This window comes from Pelophylax lessonae (assembly GCF_965119305.1).
Source record: "Pelophylax lessonae genome assembly, chromosome: 7".
NCBI lineage: Eukaryota > Metazoa > Chordata > Amphibia > Anura > Ranidae > Pelophylax > Pelophylax lessonae.
The window spans coordinates 66,562,559-66,587,274 of record NC_138774.1 but is presented as its reverse complement, the minus strand read 5'-3'; the positions used below and the strand labels follow the sequence as shown (position 1 = coordinate 66,587,274).

The 24,716-nt window shown below is 45.2% G+C and overlaps 1 protein-coding gene across 1 annotated transcript in view; it reads left to right on the top strand.

The window, feature by feature from the left end:
• Nucleotides 1-24,716, top strand: part of LOC309559482 (cytochrome P450 2G1-like) — an 85,339-nt gene that overhangs the window by 46,742 nt on the left and 13,881 nt on the right. Inside the window, exons 5-7 of the mRNA XM_082262756.1 lie at nucleotides 14,602-14,778; nucleotides 19,544-19,679; nucleotides 21,152-21,339. Of these exons, the coding sequence (XP_082118882.1) occupies nucleotides 14,602-14,778; nucleotides 19,544-19,679; nucleotides 21,152-21,339 (501 nt within the window). The remainder of the gene's footprint in view (nucleotides 1-14,601; nucleotides 14,779-19,543; nucleotides 19,680-21,151; nucleotides 21,340-24,716) is intronic.

Below are 24,716 nucleotides of genomic sequence, written 5' to 3'. Positions count from 1 at the left end.
GAACAATGTGAAGTGGGCGAAAAACCATGGACTTTCTTGGCACCAAAACAGACAATTTTTTATACAAGTAACAACTTTTATTTCATATATCATACAACATGGGAAAATGTCTAAAATCTTATAGATAAATTTGATACTCAAAATATGCTACTATCGTAATCATAGACCCCAGACCAATCCTATAGAGATATAAATTTAAAAGCCAGATGGTTTAACCCACATGAAAGAGAAATGTATATTTAGAAAAATAATTATATATGTGACATATATGTACAATATATTGTACATATAAGTCACATAAATCATTTTTTTTTCTAAATATATTGTAAATATATTTATCTTCTATGTGGGTAAGGCTGCCAACATACAGAAGGAATCAGTATAAGTTGATGTAGCTTGATGAAGGTCAACATGTTTCGCGACAGTGCGCTTCCTCGGGAGATTGAGTATACATTCTAAATAGGGTTGAGCGGACACCTAGATGTCCGTGTTCGACGGGTTCGGCCGAACTTTAAAAAAAAGTCCGGGTCCGTGTCCCGGACTTTTACCGAACTTTTCCCGGACACCGAACCCCATTGAAGTCAATGGGGACCCGAACTTTAAGGCACTAAAATGGCTCTAAAACACCAAAGGAAAGGGCTAGAGTGCTGCAAATGGCAGCAAAACGTAATTAAGAGCATGGCAAGTGCTCTGCAAACAAATGTGGATAGGGAAATAACTTAAAACAACAAAAAAAAACAGAAAAATAAAACAATGTTCTTCTTCATCTCTGAAGGACGAGGCCCATATGGAGTAGGAGGGAGGTTGAGGTGGTGGTGGATGTGGCGGTGACATAGGCGTGCGCACAGGGTGTGCTGGGTGTGCCTGGGCACACCCTAATCACCTAGGGCACATAGCATTGCCAGTGAGGAGATGGGAAAGATCTCCCTGGGACCTGCTCTGCTCTATTTCTCCTTGCCTACAGGTACATGGCCCCGATACATTACTCTCCCTGCTGGCAAACACATGCATGTGTATTTCAACTTTGGGGTGCACACCTTAATGCAATAGGCTGCGCACACCTATGGGCGGTGTAGGTGGAAGCGGCGGTGGAGGAGGACCAGGGCCGGATTAACAGCATCATGGGCTTGGTGCTGAGGATTTTGAAGGGCCTTAGGGCCGTGCCTTGCCATGCACCCAGAGGAGGAAGGGTGCAGCCATGCATGCCTAATTCAACATGGGATGCTGTCTCTGAAGCCCATAAACACATCCATGCATCGCCAACTGTCCCTCCTTGTCCGGCCTTCACGCTGTGTGGGGAGGTTCTGAGGGTGCTGCCTGGGGAAGCGAGCATAGAAGCCAGACTTCTGTGTTTACAAGTGACAGAAGAGCGGTAACAGTGAATATGGCCAACCCGGGGCCTATATAAAAGGTAGGGGCCTGGAGCTGCAGCTCCAATAGCCCCTACATTAATCTGGCCCTGAGGAGGAGGACGAGGTAGCCAACACTGCTTCTTTTCACAAATTTTAAATGAGGGTACACCCCAAAAGAGTGAGAAAGAGCAAAAATGGAACAATGGGTGGGTAAGGTCGGTATCCATTGCTATTCTGCATAAGGTACGGAAAAGTCCCGTGGGATCCATGCCTGGTTCATTTTAATGAACGTGAGCTTGTCCACATTGTCTCTGGACAGGCGGCTGCGCTTGTCTGTTATAACGCCCCCAGCCGTGCTAAATACCCGTTCAGATAATACACTGGCTGCAGGGCACGCCAGCACCTCCAAGGCGTAAAGGGCAAGCTCAGGCCATGTGCCCAATTTGGAGACCCAGAAGTTGAAGGGGGCAGACCCGTCATTCACTACATGTAGGCGTGTGCACACATACTGCTCCACCATGTTGGTAAAATGCTGCCTCCTGCTAAGACGTTCCATCTGAGCTGCTGGTGCTGCTGTTTGTTGTGGCGTGCTGACAAAGCTTTTCCACATTTCGGCCATGCTAACCCTGCCTTCTGAGGTGCTGGCAGTGCCCTGGTTGCGTTGGCGACCTCCTCCTCCTCCTCCTCTGCCTTGTGCTTCCACTGTGGCCCCGCTGTCAGATGGGAATGCCAGCAGCATGGCGTCTACCAGCGTGCGCTTGTACTCGCGCATCTTGCGATCGCGCTCCAGTGAGTGAATTAAGGACGGTACGTTGTCCTTGTAACGGGGATCCAGCAGCGTGGCCACCCAGTAATCAGCACAAGTTAGAATGTGGGCAACTCGGCGGTCGTTGTGGAGACACTGCAGCATGTAATCGCTCATGTGTGCCAGGCTGCCCAGAGGCAACGAAAGGCTGTCCTCTGTGGGAGGTGTATGGTCCGTGTCCTCTGTATCCCCCCAGCCACGCACCAGTGATGGCCATGAGCTGGCCTGGGTGCCACCCTGCTGTGAACATGGTTCCATCTCCTCCTCCAGCTCCTCCTCCTCCTCATCCTCCTCATCCTCCAGAACTGTGCCCCTGCTGGACAATTGCGTCCCTGGCGTTTGCGTGTGCAGGAACCCACCCTCGGAGCCCCTTGCGAATGACTGCCCTGAAAGCCTTGGAAATGTTACCTCTTCATCCTCCTCCTCCTCCTCATCCTGTGCCACATCCTCTTCCATCATCGCCCGAATTGTTTTTTCAAGGAGGCATAGAAGTGGGATAGTTAAGCTGAGAACGGCGTCATTGCCACTGGCCATGTTGGTGGAGTACTCAAAACAGCGCAACAAGGCACACAGGTCTCGCATGGAGGCCCAGTTATTGGTGGTGAAGTGGTGCTGTTCCGCAGAGCGACTCACGCGTGCGTGCTGCAGCTGAAACTCCACTATGGCCTGCTGCTGCTCGCACAGTCTTTCCAGCATGTGCAAGGTGGAGTTCCACCTTGTGGGCACGTCACATATGAGGCGGTGAGCGGGAAGGCCGAAGTTACGCTGCAGCGCTGCCAGGCGAGCAGCAGCAGGGTGAGAACGCCGAAAGTGCGCACAAACGGCCCGCACTTTCTGCAGCAGCTCTGACATATCGGGGTAGTTTTTAAGGAACCTCTGCACCACCAAATTCAGCACATGCGCCAGGCAAGGGATGTGCGTCAAACCGGCTAGGCCCAGAGCTGCTATGAGATTTCGCCCGTTATCGCACACCACCAGGCCGGGCTTGAGGCTCGCTGGCAGCAACCACTCATTTGTCTGCTGTTCCATGCTCCTCCACAACTCCTGCGCGGTGTGTGGTTTGTCCCCCAAACAGGCAAGTTGTAAAACTGCCTGCTGTCGTTTACCCCTGGCCGTGCTGAAGTTGGTGGTGAAGGTGTTACGCTGTCCGGATGAGGAGGCGGTAGAGGATGAGGAAGCGGAGTAGGAGGAGTTAGGAACAGGAGGCAAACTGAAGCGCCCTGCAATCCTCGGTGGTGGAAGGACATGCGCCAAATTGCTATCCGCCTCAGGCCCATCCGCCACTGCATTTACCCAGTGTGCCGTTAGGGAGATATAACGCCCCTGACCGTGCTTACTGGTCCACGTATCCGTAGTTAGGTGGACCTTGGCACAGATGGCGTTGCGCAGTGCACACCTGATTTTTTCCCCCACTTGGTTGTGCAGGGAAGGGATGGCTTGCCTGGAAAAGTAGTGGCGGCTGGGCACGACGTACTGTGGGACAGCCACCGACATAAGGTTTTTAAAACTGTGCGTCTCCACCAGACGGAATGACAGCATTTCAAAGGCCAATAATTTTGAAATGCTGGCATTCAGGGCCAGGGATCGCGGGTGGGTAGGGGGGTACTTCCTCTTCCTCTCAAGTGTTTGGGAGATGGAAAGCTGAACGCTTCCACGGGACATTGTGGAGATGGTTGTTGGTGACCCAGGTGGTGGTGTTGCTGACAGATCGTCTGTTTGCGGGGTGGCAGGTGCCGGTATCACTACAGATGTGGCTGGAGCGGCCGAGACTGCAGCAGAAGAGGAAGCAGGATGAGCCAGAGACGTTTCTTGGTTTTGAAGGTGTGTACTCCACTGCAGCTCGTGCTTTGCACTTAGATGCCTGATCATGCAGGTTGTGCTCAGGTTGAGAAGGTTCATGCCTCGCTTCAAGCTCTGATTGCACAGGGTGCAAACCACTCGTGTCCTGTCATCAGCACATTTTCTAAAGAACTTCCACGCTAGAGAACTCCTTTGAGCTGACTTTGGTGCGCTCGTTCCCTTGCTGCGTTGGGCAGTAGCGGGCGTAGTGTCTAGGGCACGGCCGCTCCGCTTCTGCACCCTGCTCCCTCTTCTGCTGTGCTGGTGGCTCTGTGCGACCACCGCCTCTTCCTCCAAACTACTCAGTTCACCTGCATGACGTTCATTCCATGTGGGGTCGAGGACCTCATCGTCCTCCACATCATCTTCCACCCAGTCTTCACCCCTGCCCTCCTTGTCGGTCTCCACAATGCTGAACGCCGCAGCAGTTGGCACCTGCGTTTCGTCATCATCGGAGACGTGCTGCGATGATCCTTGCATGTACTCATCTTGAGAAATAAGTGGTTGGGCATCGCTGCACTCAATCTCTTCCACTTCTGGGGCAGGGCTAGGTGGATGGCCCTGGGAAACCCTGCTGACAGAGTCCTCAAAAAGAATAAGAGACTGCTGTATGGCTTGGGGCTCAGACTGCTGGCCTGATTTGCAAGGGGGTGAGGTGAAAGACGGTTGGACATTGGCTGCAGGTGCCAACTCTGACCTTTCTGCAGTAGACTGGGTGGGAGACAATGTGAAGGAACTGGAGGCACTGTCAGCAGCAAACCAATCTACTATCGCCTCAACTTGTTCTGGCCTCATCACTTCTAGGGGCGTTTGATGCCCTACCAAATACTGATGCAGGTTCTGTCGCCTACTCACACTTGAGGAAGGTGTTTCACTTGTGCGTGTAGCTGGCACAGATCGACCATGTCCTCTCCTTGCAACAGGAGCTCTACCAGCAGCACCACGACCCAGGCCACGGCCCTTATTTGACGGTCTCCTCATATTTCTGTAATTTAAGATCTTGCCCTAGAAAGGTTTTTATTGAATAGCGGAATAGACACGTACACAACCACACTAGGCCCCAATTACTATTGTTTGTACCCCTAAAAGGCTAGATGAGGAGTAGGGGGAGTATGGAACAGGCAGCACCCTCAAACCTTCAGAAGTATGAGATGAACCCCAACAACTTGGAAAGGTGGATCTCTCTCACACGTACCGACACAGACTATCCCGCAATTCAATTGATCCTCAAAGGTTTTTATTGAATAGCGGAATAGGAAATATGATCAAAAAAAGTGTATGTATCTCGCACGTACACAACCACACTAGGCCCCAATTACTATTGTTTGTACCCCTAAAAGGCTAGATGAGGAGTAGGGGGGGTATGGAACAGGCAGCACCCTCAAACCTTCAGAAGTATGAGATGAACCCCAACAACTTGGAAAGGTGGATCTCTCTCACACGTACCGACACAGACTATCCCGCAATTCAATTGATCCTCAAAGGTTTTTATTGAATAGCGGAATAGGAAATATGATCAAAAAAAGTGTATGTATCTCGCACGTACACAACCACACTAGGCCCCAATTACTATTGTTTGTACCCCTAAAAGGCTAGGAGTAGGGGGAGTATGGAACAGGCAGCACCCTCAAACCTTCAGAAGTATGAGATGAACCCCAACAACTTGGAAAGGTGGATCTCTCTCACACGTACCAACACAGACTATCCCCCAATTTAACTGATCCCCAAAGGTTTTTGATTAAATAGCGGAATAGAAAATATGATCCCAAAAAAGTGTATGTATATCACACGTACACAACCACACTAGGCCCCAATTACTATTGTTTGTACCCCTAAAAGGCTAGGAGTAGGGGGAGTATGGAACAGGCAGCACCCTCAAACCTTCAGAAGTATGAGATGAACCCCAACAACTTGGAAAGGTGGATCTCTCTCACACGTACCAACACAGACTATCCCCCAATTTAACTGATCCCCAGAGGTTTTTGATTAAATAGCGGAATAGAAAATATGATCCCAAAAAAGTGTATGTATATCACACGTACACAACCACACTAGGCCCCAATTACTATTGTTTGTACCCCTAAAAGGCTAGGAGTAGGGGGAGTATGGAACAGGCAGCACCCTCAAACCTTCAGAAGTATGAGATGAACCCCAACAACTTGGAAAGGTGGATCTCTCTCACACGTACCAACACAGACTATCCCCCAATTTAACTGATCCCCAAAGGTTTTTGATTAAATAGCGGAATAGAAAATATGATCCAAAAAAAGTGTATGTATATCACACGTACACAACCACACTAGGCCCCAATTACTATTGTTTGTACCCCTAAAAGGCTAGGAGTAGGGGGAGTATGGAACAGGCAGCACCCTCAAACCTTCAGAAGTATGAGATGAACCCCAACAACTTGGAAAGGTGGATCTCTCTCACACGTACCAACACAGACTATCCCCCAATTTAACTGATCCCCAAAGGTTTTTGATTAAATAGCGGAATAGAAAATATGATCCCAAAAAAGTGTATGTATATCACACGTACACAACCACACTAGGCCCCAATTACTATTGTTTGTACCCCTAAAAGGCTAGGAGTAGGGGGAGTATGGAACAGGCAGCACCCTCAAACCTTCAGAAGTATGAGATGAACCCCAACAACTTGGAAAGGTGGATCTCTCTCACACGTACCAACACAGACTATCCCCCAATTTAACTGATCCCCAGAGGTTTTTGATTAAATAGCGGAATAGAAAATATGATCCCAAAAAAGTGTATGTATATCACACGTACACAACCACACTAGGCCCCAATTACTATTGTTTGTACCCCTAAAAGGCTAGGAGTAGGGGGAGTATGGAACAGGCAGCACCCTCAAACCTTCAGAAGTATGAGATGAACCCCAACAACTTGGAAAGGTGGATCTCTCTCACACGTACCAACACAGACTATCCCCCAATTTAACTGATCCCCAGAGGTTTTTGATGAAATAGCGGAATAGAAAATATGATCCCAAAAAAGTGTATGTATATCACACGTACACAACCACACTAGGCCCCAATTACTATTGTTTGTACCCCTAAAAGGCTAGGAGTAGGGGGAGTATGGAACAGGCAGCACCCTCAAACCTTCAGAAGTATGAGATGAACCCCAACAACTTGGAAAGGTGGATCTCTCTCACACGTACCAACACAGACTATCCCCCAATTTAACTGATCCCCAAAGGTTTTTGATTAAATAGCGGAATAGAAAATATGATCCCAAAAAAGTGTATGTATATCACACGTACACAACCACACTAGGCCCCAATTACTATTGTTTGTACCCCTAAAAGGCTAGGAGTAGGGGGAGTATGGAACAGGCAGCACCCTCAAACCTTCAGAAGTATGAGATGAACCCCAACAACTTGGAAAGGTGGATCTCTCTCACACGTACCAACACAGACTATCCCCCAATTTAACTGATCCCCAAAGGTTTTTGATTAAATAGCGGAATAGAAAATATGATCCCAAAAAAGTGTATGTATATCACACGTACACAACCACACTAGGCCCCAATTACTATTGTTTGTACCCCTAAAAGGCTAGGAGTAGGGGGAGTATGGAACAGGCAGCACCCTCAAACCTTCAGAAGTATGAGATGAACCCCAACAACTTGGAAAGGTGGATCTCTCTCACACGTACCAACACAGACTATCCCCCAATTTAACTGATCCCCAAAGGTTTTTGATTAAATAGCGGAATAGAAAATATGATCCCAAAAAAGTGTATGTATATCACACGTACACAACCACACTAGGCCCCAATTACTATTGTTTGTACCCCTAAAAGGCTAGGAGTAGGGGGAGTATGGAACAGGCAGCACCCTCAAACCTTCAGAAGTATGAGATGAACCCCAACAACTTGGAAAGGTGGATCTCTCTCACACGTACCAACACAGACTATCCCCCAATTTAACTGATCCCCAAAGGTTTTTGATTAAATAGCGGAATAGAAAATATGATCCCAAAAAAGTGTATGTATATCACACGTACACAACCACACTAGGCCCCAATTACTATTGTTTGTACCCCTAAAAGGCTAGGAGTAGGGGGAGTATGGAACAGGCAGCACCCTCAAACCTTCAGAAGTATGAGATGAACCCCAACAACTTGGAAAGGTGGATCTCTCTCACACGTACCAACACAGACTATCCCCCAATTTAACTGATCCCCAAAGGTTTTTGATTAAATAGCGGAATAGAAAATATGATCCCAAAAAAGTGTATGTATATCACACGTACACAACCACACTAGGCCCCAATTACTATTGTTTGTACCCCTAAAAGGCTAGGAGTAGGGGGAGTATGGAACAGGCAGCACCCTCAAACCTTCAGAAGTATGAGATGAACCCCAACAACTTGGAAAGGTGGATCTCTCTCACACGTACCAACACAGACTATCCCCCAATTTAACTGATCCCCAGAGGTTTTTGATTAAATAGCGGAATAGAAAATATGATCCCAAAAAAGTGTATGTATATCACACGTACACAACCACACTAGGCCCCAATTACTATTGTTTGTACCCCTAAAAGGCTAGGAGTAGGGGGAGTATGGAACAGGCAGCACCCTCAAACCTTCAGAAGTATGAGATGAACCCCAACAACTTGGAAAGGTGGATCTCTCTCACACGTACCAACACAGACTATCCCCCAATTTAACTGATCCCCAAAGGTTTTTGATTAAATAGCGGAATAGAAAATATGATCCCAAAAAAGTGTATGTATATCACACGTACACAACCACACTAGGCCCCAATTACTATTGTTTGTACCCCTAAAAGGCTAGGAGTAGGGGGAGTATGGAAAAGGCAGCACCCTCAAACCTTCAGAAGTATGAGATGAACCCCAACAACTTGGAAAGGTGGATCTCTCTCACACGTACCAACACAGACTATCCCCCAATTTAACTGATCCCCAAAGGTTTTTGATTAAATAGCGGAATAGAAAATATGATCCCAAAAAAGTGTATGTATATCACACGTACACAACCACACTAGGCCCCAATTACTATTGTTTGTACCCCTAAAAGGCTAGGAGTAGGGGGAGTATGGAACAGGCAGCACCCTCAAACCTTCAGAAGTATGAGATGAACCCCAACAACTTGGAAAGGTGGATCTCTCTCACACGTACCAACACAGACTATCCCCCAATTTAACTGATCCCCAGAGGTTTTTGATTAAATAGCGGAATAGAAAATATGATCCCAAAAAAGTGTATGTATATCACACGTACACAACCACACTAGGCCCCAATTACTATTGTTTGTACCCCTAAAAGGCTAGGAGTAGGGGGAGTATGGAACAGGCAGCACCCTCAAACCTTCAGAAGTATGAGATGAACCCCAACAACTTGGAAAGGTGGATCTCTCTCACACGTACCAACACAGACTATCCCCCAATTTAACTGATCCCCAGAGGTTTTTGATTAAATAGCGGAATAGAAAATATGATCCCAAAAAAGTGTATGTATATCACACGTACACAACCACACTAGGCCCCAATTACTATTGTTTGTACCCCTAAAAGGCTAGGAGTAGGGGGAGTATGGAACAGGCAGCACCCTCAAACCTTCAGAAGTATGAGATGAACCCCAACAACTTGGAAAGGTGGATCTCTCTCACACGTACCAACACAGACTATCCCCCAATTTAACTGATCCCCAAAGGTTTTTGATTAAATAGCGGAATAGAAAATATGATCCCAAAAAAGTGTATGTATATCACACGTACACAACCACACTAGGCCCCAATTACTATTGTTTGTACCCCTAAAAGGCTAGGAGTAGGGGGAGTATGGAACAGGCAGCACCCTCAAACCTTCAGAAGTATGAGATGAACCCCAACAACTTGGAAAGGTGGATCTCTCTCACACGTACCAACACAGACTATCCCCCAATTTAACTGATCCCCAAAGGTTTTTGATTAAATAGCGGAATAGAAAATATGATCCCAAAAAAGTGTATGTATATCACACGTACACAACCACACTAGGCCCCAATTACTATTGTTTGTACCCCTAAAAGGCTAGGAGTAGGGGGAGTATGGAACAGGCAGCACCCTCAAACCTTCAGAAGTATGAGATGAACCCCAACAACTTGGAAAGGTGGATCTCTCTCACACGTACCAACACAGACTATCCCCCAATTTAACTGATCCCCAGAGGTTTTTGATTAAATAGCGGAATAGAAAATATGATCCCAAAAAAGTGTATGTATATCACACGTACACAACCACACTAGGCCCCAATTACTATTGTTTGTACCCCTAAAAGGCTAGGAGTAGGGGGAGTATGGAACAGGCAGCACCCTCAAACCTTCAGAAGTATGAGATGAACCCCAACAACTTGGAAAGGTGGATCTCTCTCACACGTACCAACACAGACTATCCCCCAATTTAACTGATCCCCAGAGGTTTTTGATTAAATAGCGGAATAGAAAATATGATCCCAAAAAAGTGTATGTATATCACACGTACACAACCACACTAGGCCCCAATTACTATTGTTTGTACCCCTAAAAGGCTAGGAGTAGGGGGAGTATGGAACAGGCAGCACCCTCAAACCTTCAGAAGTATGAGATGAACCCCAACAACTTGGAAAGGTGGATCTCTCTCACACGTACCAACACAGACTATCCCCCAATTTAACTGATCCCCAAAGGTTTTTGATTAAATAGCGGAATAGAAAATATGATCCCAAAAAAGTGTATGTATATCACACGTACACAACCACACTAGGCCCCAATTACTATTGTTTGTACCCCTAAAAGGCTAGGAGTAGGGGGAGTATGGAACAGGCAGCACCCTCAAACCTTCAGAAGTATGAGATGAACCCCAACAACTTGGAAAGGTGGATCTCTCTCACACGTACCAACACAGACTATCCCCCAATTTAACTGATCCCCAAAGGTTTTTGATTAAATAGCGGAATAGAAAATATGATCCCAAAAAAGTGTATGTATATCACACGTACACAACCACACTAGGCCCCAATTACTATTGTTTGTACCCCTAAAAGGCTAGGAGTAGGGGGAGTATGGAACAGGCAGCACCCTCAAACCTTCAGAAGTATGAGATGAACCCCAACAACTTGGAAAGGTGGATCTCTCTCACACGTACCAACACAGACTATCCCCCAATTTAACTGATCCCCAAAGGTTTTTGATTAAATAGCGGAATAGAAAATATGATCCCAAAAAAGTGTATGTATATCACACGTACACAACCACACTAGGCCCCAATTACTATTGTTTGTACCCCTAAAAGGCTAGATGAGGAGTAGGGGGAGTATGGAACAGGCAGCACCCTCAAACCTTCAGTATGAGATTGTGTTCACTGTACCCCACAAAGATTGAGTTCACTGCACCCCACAATGATTGTGTTCACTGCACCCCACAAAGATTGTGTTCACTGCACCTCACAAAGATTGTGTTCACTGTACCCCCCAAAGATTGTGTTCACTGCACCCCACAAAGATTCTGTTCACTGTACCCCACAAAGATTGTGTTCACTGCACCCCAAAAAGATTGTGTTCACTGCACCCCAAAAAGGATGTTGTTCACTGCACCCCAAAAAGGATGTTGTTCACTCCACCCCAAAAAGATTGTGTTCACTGCACCCCACAAAGATTGTGTTCACTGCACCCCAAAAAGATTGTGTTCACTGCACCCCAAAAATGATTTTGTTCACTGCACCCCAAAAAGGATTTTGTTCACTGCACCCCAAAAAGGATGTTGTTCACTCCACCCCAAAAAGATTGTGTTCACTGCACCCCAAAAAGATTGTGTTCACTGCACCCCACAAAGGATTTTGTTCACTGCACCCCAAAAAGATTGTGTTCACTGCACCCCAAAAAGGATGTTGTTCACTGCACCCCAAAAAGGATTTTGTTCACTGCACCCCAAAAAGATTGTGTTCACTGCACCCCACAAAGGATTTTGTTCACTGCACCCCACAAAGATTGTGTTCACTGCACACCAAAAAGGATTGTGTTCACTGCACCCCAAAAAGATTTTGTTCACTGCACCCCAAAAAGATTGTGTTCACTGCAGCCCAAAAAGATTGTGTTCACTGCAGCCCAAAAAGATTGTGTTCACTGCAGCCCAAAAAGATTGTGTTCACTGCAGCTCACACACAGAAAAATGGATGTGGATCACTGACACCTGCCTATCTCCAATCCCACACCACACAGCAATATCGATTGTAGTTTGTAGAACACAGTTTCCCTAAAATTCAGCAGACTCTGTCCCTAACAGGATTGAGAAGAGATCGTAGATCAGGATTGAGTGCAGACCCCACCCCCCACACAGCAATATCGATTGTAGTTTGTAGAAGACACTGACCCTATATAATTCAGCAGACTCTATCCCTAAAATGCCTACAACTCGCCCTGCCTAAACACTCCGACCTGTCCCTCAATTCTATCCGGACACAAATGTTTTTTTCCTGCCTATCTTTCCCTAATCAGCAGCCAGCACGTTGATGTGTGCTCTGTCCCTGAATCTAAGCAGCATAATGACGCCGCTGCGGCTGCCTCGAACTTATAAAGACTTGGTCACATGCTTCAGACGGCCAATCACAGCTACTGAGACATTTGCAGGCATGGCTGGGATGGCTTAAGGCACACCAGTTAAACGATTGTTGATTGGCTGTTGAAAGCCCGCCATGAAAAGAGCGCCAAAGCATGCAAAACCCGGAAATAAAACGACCGAACACGGATTTTTACCCGAACATACAGTAAAGTGTCCGTGTCCGTGTTCGGGTACAAAAAATCCAATTATTCGGTACGAACACGAATAATACAGTCCGTGTTCGCTCAACACTAATTCTAAATTAATAAAAAAAAAGCAAGAAACTTTTACAAATCATGTAGCCTCCACATCAATGATTATCATGGCTGTAGATTATGGTATCCCTTTTCCTAGCTAGTGCAGGGACTAGAGTCTTTAAATAAAATAGTAGCTTATTTTGAGTGTCAAATTTTATCTATGAGATTTTAAACGTTTTTCCCATGTTGTTCAGTATAATATATTTTAAAAAAATGTGTTACTTTTATTTAAAAAAAATTGCCTGTTTTGGTGCCTAGAAATTCCATGTTTTTTCTCCCACTCCACATTATTACTTTAAATATGGTGACTACATTTGTTTATTTTTTTCTTTTTAATTTTTTGTTCACCTGGTGATCTGGCCAGTAACACACTTCCTCTCTTCTTGTGCCTCCATTCTGGATGGAGGAGTAATGGAAACACCTTTGGACAAAAGCATTGGCAATCTGGGGAGAGGGTAGTGTTAAATGCATTAGCAGATTTATATGGACTAACAAATTAAAGCTGCAGTTCAGCTAACACGTTGCAATAGGAGGGACATGCTGAGCCTGCACCCACTCCACCAGTCTGATGTACCTCTGTTACCTCACTCCCAGTAACAAAATGGGGTCCTGCCAAGCATGCGGACCTCATACGTGCTCTTAATTAACTCTTTTCATCCCATACCTTGTGACCAGACAATTGATCTCTGTAATGCGGGTTCGGATCTGGTTGCCACTGGATACTGACTGTGGGGGAGGGAGCAACAACATTGACCCCCTCGCTACAGGAGATGTCACCTTCCAGGTACCACACTTAATGACTAGTTGCTTGTAGCTTGGTACTTCACTTAGTTACCCCTAGCAACAACACTTCTCTTCTTGTCTTTGCCACGTTAACCCCTATGTAGCACTGTTGCTTCATACCCCACATGTGCTTTACAGACTTAAGTTCTTTGACATACTCCAGAACCAACATGCACCGCTCTGAAAAACTTCAGATCAGGCTCATATTGGTAATATAACTTTACTGAACATGATTCGTCATACAGTTTATTATGAACAATGTCCTGTCCCTGATCCTAAGATAATGTGGTGGTCCAGGCATGCCTCCATGAGGTGATAGTCCATTATGGCATTGTCCATAGCTTGGATGCTGTCCATGATCCCCAGGTTCTTTAGTGCCACTCTTTTGCCCACAGGTGAGTCTACAATACCCCGTAACCAAGTTCCTGTTCTCCAGTGCCCGCTGATCTTAGCTGTTCCCCTATTTATATCACAGGTGGGCCTGCCAAAACCAAAAGCCCAGGAACAGAGCTGACAATTTTTAACCCTTTCCCCAGCATTAGCCCGCTCCTTGACAACTAACTGCACACACATTTTCAACCTGTTTACAGGTTTAATGAAATGGCTTAAAGGTTTAATAAACAAAAATCTGATCATTGTAAGCAGCTCTGACAGGCTTAAATGGTTTACCTCAACTATCTAGCTGCCACTTTTGCTGGACAGCTTTTTTTATGTTAAAGAAAGACTTACTGTCCATATCAATGTGTGAATGCAAATGAAAAAAGTTAAAAAAAAAGAAAATGAATGCAGCCACCACATCTAAGAATTGGTAAGCTGCAATATAAAGCATTTTTGTTTTGGGGTTTAAAACTGATTTAATTTTAATGCATATTATCAAAATGCAGCTGAATGGCATCACAAACTGAGCTTTATATTTTATCTAATTTGGAGGCTTGTAAAAAAATACTACCTTTGTGCATGATCCAGTTGCAGGAAATGCTTCCAGAAATCCTGAACTACATTCCGGGACCTCATCAGAGAGTAAACGGACATTTGAATAAACTGAAGAATTTCGTCTCAGAGAGAGTGAAGATAAACCAGGAGACGTTGGATCCCAACTGTCCTCGGGATTACATTGACTGTTTTCTTATTAAGCAGCTGGAAGTATGTGAATTTACTACATTTGTTCAGTCAGGCAACAAATGATAGATTAATAGCAGGAACCTAATACCATACTCATTCACATGGGGGGGGGGGGGGCTGGGATCTGGGGGTCCCCTTGTTAAAGGGGCTTTCAGATTCCAATAAGCCCCCTGCCCGCAGGCCCTCACAGCCACTGGGCCAGGGTTGTGGGGCAGAGGCCCTTGTCCCCATCAACATGGGGACAAGGTGCTTTGGGGGGGCACCACCATGTTGAGAGCATGTGGCCTGATATAGTTCAGAGGGGGGTGCTTGCTCGTCCTTCCCTTTCTTGGCCTGTCGGACTGCATGCTCTGATAAGTGTCTGGTACGGATTTTGGGGGGGACCCCACGCCATTTTTTTTTTTTTTTAGTGTGGGGTTTTCCCTTAAAAATCATACCAGAGTTTTCTAACAAACTCCACATTTTTGGAACAATTCAAATTTGGAAAAGTGGAAAAATGATTGACCGTTTTGAGTTCTGTGGAAAAAATAGCTGGTTGTTAAGGAGTGGGCTGGGAAGCCGGCCACTGTGTCCTTAACAACTGATGACTATTGAAAAAAGAACAGAGTGCCCCCCCACCCCCCAATCCATACCAGGTCCTTCAGGTCTGGTATGGATTTTAAGGGTTACCCCATTCCAATTTTTTTTTAAAAAGACGTGCCCCCCCGAAAATTCATGCTAGACCCTTATCCGAGCATGCATCCTGGCAGGTCAGGAAAGGGGGGGGACAGACACCCCCCTTCTGAACCATAGTGCTCAAAGGGTTACAAAAAAGCACAACAGCAGTTTTTGACAAGTCCTTTATTTTATAAAAAATAATAATATAATACCGGAAAAAAAAAAACAGTTGCCTGCCGAACACAGTTGTTCTCATCCAGGGACACTGAATGACAGGTAAACATAGGGGCAGGGTTACCGATGAAGTAACCAGATGACCCCCCCCCCCCCCCTATGTCTACCTCTCTTTGGGTGAGTTATTCCTGAATGACACATAAACATGGGGACGGGGTTACACGGTGACATCACCAGTTGATCCCTCCCCATATTTTTTCCTTCGGGTCTGCGTTTTTTTTTTTGGACTTGTCAAAGAACGGTGTTGTCTTTTATTACCTTTGACTTTTTTTCATGAATGAATAGGGGTACTATGTACCCCATACTCCTTCACATGGGGGGAGCGGGATCTGGGGGCCCCCCTTTCCTGGCCTGCCAGGCTGAATGCTGGAATAAAGGTCTGACATTGATTTTGGGGGGACTCACACCATTTTTTTTTCAATTTTGGCATGGGGTTCCCCTTAAAATCCCCCTTAAAGACCTGAAGGGCCTGGTATGGATTGGGGGGAGGGGCAAGCTGTTTTGCTTTTTTCTGAGTTTTTATTTGTCAGCAATTCTGTTTGCATTCAGCTGTTAGCGGGGAAGCCTTTTGATAGCTGATGAGTCATTGGTTGTTAAGGACGCGGTGGCCAGCTTCCCAGCCCACTCCTTAACAACACAGAATTCTAATCAGTCGATCATTTTTCTACCAATCCGAATTCGAGTTGTTCCAAAAATTTGGAATTCATTAGAGAATTAATAAACAAAACTAAAGGAAACTGAATTAAACTAAACAAATTTGGAAATAAATCAACGAAACAAAACTAGTAACATTATGGGGTTTATTTACTAAAAGCAAACAGACTGTGCACTTTGCAAAGTGCAGTTGCACCAGAGCTTAGTAAATGAGCAGAAGCTTTGCCTACCTCCATCATCCAATCATATGCAAGTAAAAATGCTGGTTTTTTGCAAAGTGTCAGTCTATTTGCCTTTAGTAAATCAACCCAATAAATCTATCCTAAATGAAACAAAGTTTTTTTTTTTCCTTTCTGCACATGTATTACACATAGGGTATCTTTGCTGAAACAGATTACTGACTTGAGTAAGCTCTCTCAATGTACTAAATATCACCATGATTACTTGTGCATTTAGGAAAGGCGCACAGAGTCCTTGTCCTCACTGCCTGTCCAGCGTATCACAGTTTCCTCACTCCCAGTAACAGTATGGTGTCCTGCTGTGCACCTAGAGCAGACTGTATGCATGCACTTCACTTACCTCTTCCTCTCCCGTACCCGTGTACAGGCTGAGGGCCCCGGCAGTGCAGATCTGCTCCCGTTGATATGGGAAATGAATTGATGTAGAAGGAGTTCTGTCAACAACTCTCCCCCCCCCCCCATGCTTATGACAGGTTGCAAGAGAGACCTTTTTTACCCTTGGTAACCACTTTATCTTCACACTGTATAAACTCTTGTACCGTTATCTTCATACCCTAAGGTGTTTTGTGAGCTGAGCTGTAACCATGTGTGCCATTTACTTGCATCATACCCCTTTAGTAACTTCAGACAAGGCGAGGACAAAATGTAAATGCTTTACATGAATAAGTTACCATGATGACATACACAGACAACAGTCCAAAATAAAGTTCAGTCTTTTCCCTAACATCACTAGTCCCTAACTTCAAGTTTGTGGCTGCCCCAGCATACCTGCATCGGAAAGAGTCCATTCTTCGCAGAGTCTTTGCTTTTTTTTTTTTCTGGGAGGACTGCAAGTCCTAACAATTCCCCTTGGTATTGGGAATTCTGAAATTGGCATGGCACTGGGAATCCAGACCCCAGCAACAGTGTTGAGTGGGTCTGCGATAAGTGAGCAAGGCCAGTCTCTCCCTCCTTTTAGTAAGAAACTCCAGGGTCCAGGCCTTAGTCCCTCTTATAGCACACAGGACCGGGGGGTCGGAACAAAGAAAAATCAACAGCAAGACCCAGGAAACACAATTAACCCCAACCTTTCCAAACGGGGCAGAGATAACCACTACTTGCCTACATTCTTAACCAATGACACCACAAAGCTTCTAGTTCACTCCCCGGGTATCTCTCCCCTCGACTATTGCAACTTTCTTCTCATTGGCATAACTTTACATAGTCTTTTCCCCCTTCAGCCCATCATAACTACTGCTGCCAGACTTATCGACCTTACCAACCATTCAGTGTCGGCGACCCCTTTCTGCCAATCCATCCATTGCCTTTCACTCGCCCTAAGAATGAATTCAAAATACTAACAACAACTTACAGAGTCATCCACAACTCTGCCCCCCAGCTACATCACTAACCTAGTCTCAAAGTATCAACTAAACTCTTCTCATGACTCCTCCTAAGACTTCCTGCTCTCTTGTTCCCTCATCACCTCCTCTCATGTTTACCTCCAGTACTTCTCCAGAGCCTCTTCCCTCTTCTGGAACTCATTACCCCAATCTGTCTGACTATCCCCTACTCTGTTCACCTTTAGGCAATTCCTGAAATCCATTTCTGTTTAGAAGCCTATCCTGCCTCTTTTTAACAACTGGACTTTTACTTTCCCCATCACCTACTACCTCAAAGTTAAGACCTTTTGTATAACTTGACCTTCTCTTTCAGATTGTTAGCTCTAATTAGCAGGGCCCTCTAATTCATCTCATATTAAATTTTATTGTAACTGTACTGTCTGCCTTAATTTTATAATGGTGCTATATAAATCCTGTATTATAAAAATAATGTAGCACTGCCCCCTTAAGAGCTGCTGGTTGTTAACACTTTTGGATTCCCCTGGGATACCCATAGCAACTGCATGCAGAAATCTCAACACTCTACGTTCTTGGCTCAGTCAATGATCATTCTAGGGGTAGATGTTTTTGTTGTTTTTATTTTATATTGGGATGGGAGAAGGAATGAGTGGAATACTCCAACATTAGAACTATTCACAATACTGAGGACTTCTAGCTTGAAAAAACAGAAAGGCCACTACTTCCTCCTGCCACTGAATGAAGCTGAGGTAAATGTTCCTTTTGATATTTCTCTTCAGGAAACTCACCTAGTACCCCCTTTCCTCCAGCTGACACCCGTCCACTGATTACACATCTCCGGAGTGGTCCCCTTCCTGGACAGACCCCTAGGCAAGATCCTCTGTACTCACGATACTGCTTTCCAGATTCTTGCAGTGCCCCAACTTCTCCAGTCAGCTCTCCTGGACCTCTGGTTCACCAGGCCAACTGCCTGTGACCACACACCAACTGCTTCAGAAGAGGAGGCAGCCGCCACCCTCCTTCTGGGACTTTGCTTCCCGCCAAAGACCTTGTGCACACGTGCCCCTGGCTTTATATACTGCACCCCACAATAAACAGAGACAGCTTTCTGTGCCAATCCCTGGGGCCATAACAAAGCCTGTGTGTCATTGGCCAGGTTTCCTCCACTGTCCAATGTGCCTCCCCATTGGGCACAGTGGGGACACTCCCTCAGACCATATGAATCACACACTGGGCACACTGAGCAGACCTAACTCACAGATCCTGCTCCCTTATAAGAGAGAATATATAATTTACCTGCTGCTCCTCTGATAGGCAGACAGAGCCAAAAACTATACTCACTCTCTAGCACCTACCTAGGAGGGTGCTACAATAATAATAATAATAGTAATAATATTTATGACTGTGTTCGGTGAGCCATTAGAAGAAAGTACTTTATTCTTTGCAGGGGGATAGTAAACATTGCTTTATTATCTATTTTTTTGTTTTAAACATACTCATATTTCTCCCTTTTTACACTAAGCAAGGGCACATTTTGCGATCACCGCCCAATGAAGTCTCCCCCCTCCCTTTACAACTCCAACTCAGTTTGTTCTGTACATAGAGAAATCTTGAGTTCCTATTAACTAATATTATTATTATTATAATATTTAATTTTTTTAGGAAAAGGGCAATCCACACTTTGACACAAGGAATATGATAATGTCAATACTCAACTTGTTCTTTGCTGGAACCGAGACAGTCAGCAGCACCCTGCGACATGGATTCCTCATACTTATGAGATATCCTGAGATACAAGGTAAATACTGGGAGAACTCAGCAGTAAAAGATTAACGAAAAGAGCAAGGAAATGCCATTGCCTATAAAAAATAAAAAAAAAAAATCATATTTTAGTTCTCTACCATCTAGATTAGTTGGGACAAGAGAGATGACTCCTAACTGACTGCTTTGTGGTACTGTACACTGAGATCTTTTCATAAAACATTTTTCTGTGCAAATGTCTTAGCATCCGCATAGCCATAGCAAATAATCATCATAATGTGTATAATATGTCTGATTGGGGTGGGATAGAAAAATACTGCTTTATGGCCATTAGAATGAGCTAAGGATCATAGGAAATAAGCATATTAATCTTCTTAGCGGTATTCCCGAGCGTGGCTCGGGGTTAAATTTCAGAGCCAAAAGCGGTAACCCTGAGCCACACTCGGGGTACCGCCAGAAGCATTGCTGGATCCTGTAAAAGAGGTTTCTTACCTTGTCACCGGGATCCAGCGATGTGTCCGGCGGTGTCTAGCGGCGGTTCTTCCTCCCGATCGTCTCCGTGCCCCGGCTTCCGTCTCCTGCGACGTGACGTTCGCAGGGGGGTAGAACCGGCGGCAAATTCAAATGTAAAAACACACCAAACACACTGATACCATTAAAAATAAAATAAAATCACATTAGATTGCCCCCAGTGCCCTTTCCTGCAGTTTTACTGTACTTTTTATGTAAATATATATATATATATATATATAGATCTATATATATATATATATATATGCATATACGTGTATATATATATATATATATATATATATATACATATTTATATATATATATATATAATATATGTATACATAATATATGTATACATACATACATATATATATATATATATATATATATATATAATATATATAATAAATGTATACAGTTGGTTTGGGCTGCTCATTCACAAGAATTACATGCAAAATAATGGTACCGCTTTCAGCACCTAAAATCCAAAAGAATCATACCGCCAGGGAGATTAAAGTGATTGTAAAGTCTCCTTTTTTTTTTTTAAACAACAAACATGTTATACTTGCCTCCTCTGTGCACTTGGTTTTGCACAGATCCTCCTTTTCTTGGGTCCCTCTTCCGCTCTCTTGGCCCCCCCCCCTGTTGAGTGCACCCAAGCTGAGTCACAGCTCCCTGTGTCTATTCAGACACAGCTCAGCCAATAAGGAGGGGAGTCTCAGGCAGCGGATAAAGATGGGCTCAGGCAAGTATAAAGGGGGCTGAAGGGGGCTGCTGCACACAGAAGGTTTTTTGTTATCTTAATCCATAGAATGCGTTGAGATAAAAAAAACATTCTGCCTTTACAATCCCTTTAAGAATATTATTGGAATATTTATGTTGGATATGCAGATGCTGAGACATTTGCACAGCAATTTTATTTATATAAGTAGACCTCTTATATTGCTAAAGCACTGTTTTTAGTTTTATACCTATATCTATATTAATATTTCCCAGACAAACTACTTGAGGAAATTGAACGGGTTATTGGACAAAATCGCATCCCGAACATTGAAGACCGAAGCAAAATGCCGTATACAGATGCTGTAATTCACGAGATCCAGAGATTCTGTGATATTCTTCCGGTTAATGTTGCACACTTAGTGACAAGAGATACCAACTTTAAGGGATATAATATTCCTAAGGTATGGGTTGCTTTCTGTGAAAATGTCAACATGAACACATTTCAAATCACTAACATTGTTTTGGCAAAAAAGTACAATTATAGGTCTAAATCTGAAATCATTAACCACTGTAGCAAGGTGACCCCGTGCTACTTTTTAAAATGGTGGTTTACGCCAGATTTTGTAGAAAGCAAGCACATTGATGGCACAGGTGTGTGCTGGCTAAATATGAGAGCCAGAGATAGAGCTCAGAGCCCCACCCTTCCGAGGGAGTTAGTGTGTGATGGAAGTTGTGAGAGGTGTTGGTGTGTGCTATGGTGTCCAGGTCGGGACAGAGTAATGCCCCATACACACGCGTCGATAGTTGGCCGTGAATTTTCGTGAGTTCCCCTTACCACTTAAATATTGGGCACTTTCACCCCCTTCCTGCCCAGACCAATTTTCAGCTTTCGGTGCTCATTGGCATCTATGGGAAATCTTTGTCAGCTTGACATGGCACTACTCCCGAACCGTAAGTGACAGGGACACCAACTTGGGGAGCACCAAGAGGGGGCCCAGGACTACAACATATCCATACATTTTAAAAGTGGGTTCTGCCTGTACACTACACTGACTGAACACACTATCCACTAACTACCTGCCTGGTCCCCATTGTCACACACTATACACGGCTGCCGTGTAAGCAGCAGCCTTATAAAATGTGGGGTTTGGACTTAGGCCCTGAGCCATGATTGGCCAAAGGCACTCTGCGCAGTGCTTTATGGGGTGTTCATTGGCAGGGGGAACTTCCCGCCAAGCGCCCCACTTGTTTGTGTGTTCAGCAAACAGCTGATGTTTGAGTCAAACTTTTTTTGTCACTGTTTTTTGGACAATGAAGAAATTAAATACATTTTTTTGTGTTGTTTTTTACAATTAGGTAATTTTTAACATGGGCATACTTACAATTACTCCCCAAAACACTTTCTGCTATGGCTATACCACATGTGTGAGACCTTTTCATAACCTAGATGCATAGAAGGGCCCAAAATCCAAGGAGAACCTTAAGGCGTTCCAAGAGCATAAATACAAAGTATGCATCTAAATTCACCTTTATGGAGGCCCTGGAGCACCAGGACAGTAGAAACACCCACAAATTGACCCCATTTTGGAAAGCAAACACTCCAAGGTAATTTCTAAAAGGCATAGTGAGTTTTTTGAAAATGTAATTTTTTGCCACAAGTTTTTGGAAAAAGTAGGAAAGAAATTAAACATTTATTTATTTATTTTTTACACATAGTTGTCTATTGATAATATATATCTAACAAAGAGCATAGATACACTTAGAAATACATCCCAAAACACATTCTGCTACTCCTCCCAATATGGGCTATGGTGGTGACATTGGTATGGTGAATGGTGTCGATCAGGACACTGGTATGGTGTATGGCAGTGATTAAAATGCTGGTATGGCATATGGAAGTGATCAGGACTTTGGTATGAACTTTTTAATTGGTCATGTACACTTGGGATGATCGAACTTTTGAAAAGTTCGGTTTGACCAGAACACCCTAATTTCCCAAAAGTTTGGTTCGGATTTCAGAACCCAATTGAAATCAATGGGACCCGAACTTCGGTAATCAAAAAACACCATTTTTAAGCCCTAAAACCCAATAAATGCCCCTAAAAAGTGCCTAGGGTCCTGGGTAGGGTTGAGCGGACACCTAGATGTCCGTGTTCGACGGGTTCGGCCGAACTTTAAAAAAAAGTCCGGGTCCGTGTCCCGGACTTTTACCGAACTTTTCCCGGACACCGAACCCCATTGAAGTCAATGGGGACCCGAACTTTAAGGCACTAAAATGGCTCTAAAACACCAATGGAAAGGGCTAGAGTGCTGCAAATGGCAGCAAAACGTAGTTAAGAGCATGGCAAGTGCTCTGCAAACAAATGTGGATAGGGAAATAACTTAAAACAACAAAAAAAAAACAGAAAAATAAAACAATGTTCTTCATCTCTGAAGGACGAGGCCCATATGGAGTAGGAGGGAGGTTGAGGTGGTGGTGGATGTGGCGGTGTCATAGGCGTGCGCACAGGGTGTGCCTGGTGTACCTGGGCACACCCTAATCACCTAGGGCACATAGCATTATCGCTCTGTTTGCCAGTGAGGAGATGGGAAAGATCTCCCTCGCACCTGCTCTGCTCTATTTCTCTTTGCCAGCAGGGAGAGTAATGTATCGGGGCCATGTACATGTAGGCAAACACATGCATGTGTATTTCAACTTTGGGGTGCACACCCTAATGCAATAGGCTGCGCACACCTATGGGCGGTGTAGGTGGAAGCGGCGGTGGAGGAGGACCAGGGCCGGATTAAGAGCATCATGGTCTTGGTGCTGAGGATTTTGAAGGGCCTTAAGGGCCGTGCCTTGGCATGCACCCAGAGGAGGAAGGGTGCAGCCATGCATGCCTAATTCAACATGGGATGCTGTCTCTGAAGCCCATAAACACATCCATGCATCGGCAATTGTCCCTCCTTGTCCGGCCTTCGCGCTGTGTGGGGAGGTTCTGAGGGTGCTGCCTGGGGAAGCGAGCATAGAAGCCAGACTTCTGTGTTTACAAGTGACAGAAGAGCGGTCACAGTGAATATGGCCAACCCGGGGCCTATATAAAAGGTAGGGGCCTGCATGGAGCTGCAGCTCCAATAGCCCCTACGTTAATCTGGCCCTGAGGAGGAGGACGAGGTAGCCAACACTGCTTCTTTTCACAAATTTTAAATGAGGGTACACCCCAAAAGAGTGAGAAAGAGCAAAAATGGAACAATGGCTGGGTAAGGTCGGTATCCATTGCTATTCTGCACAAGGTACGGAAAAGTCCCGTGGGATCCATGCCTGGTTCATTTTAATGAACGTGAGCTTGTCCACATTGTCTCTGGACAGGCGGCTGCGCTTGTCTGTTATAACGCCCCCAGCCGTGCTAAATACTCGTTCAGATAATACACTGGCTGTAGGGCACGCCAGCACCTCCAAGGCGTAAAGGGCAAGCTCAGGCCATGTGCCCAATTTGGAGACCCAGAAGTTGAAGGGGGCAGACCCCTCATTCACTACATGTAGGCGTGTGCACACATACTGCTCCACCATGTTGGTAAAATGCTGCCTCCTGCTAAGACGTTCCATCTGAGCTGCTGGTGCTGCTGTTTGTTGTGGCGTGCTGACAAAGCTTTTCCACATTTCGGCCATGCTAACCCTGCCTTCTGAGGTGCTGGCGGTGCCCTGGTTGAGTTGGCGACCTCCTCCTCCTCCTCCTCTGCCTTGTGCTTCCACTGTGGCCCCGCTGTCAGATGGGAATGCCAGCAGCATCGCGTCTACCAGCGTGCGCTTGTACTTGCGCATCTTGCGATCGCGCTCCAGTGAGTGAATTAAGGACGG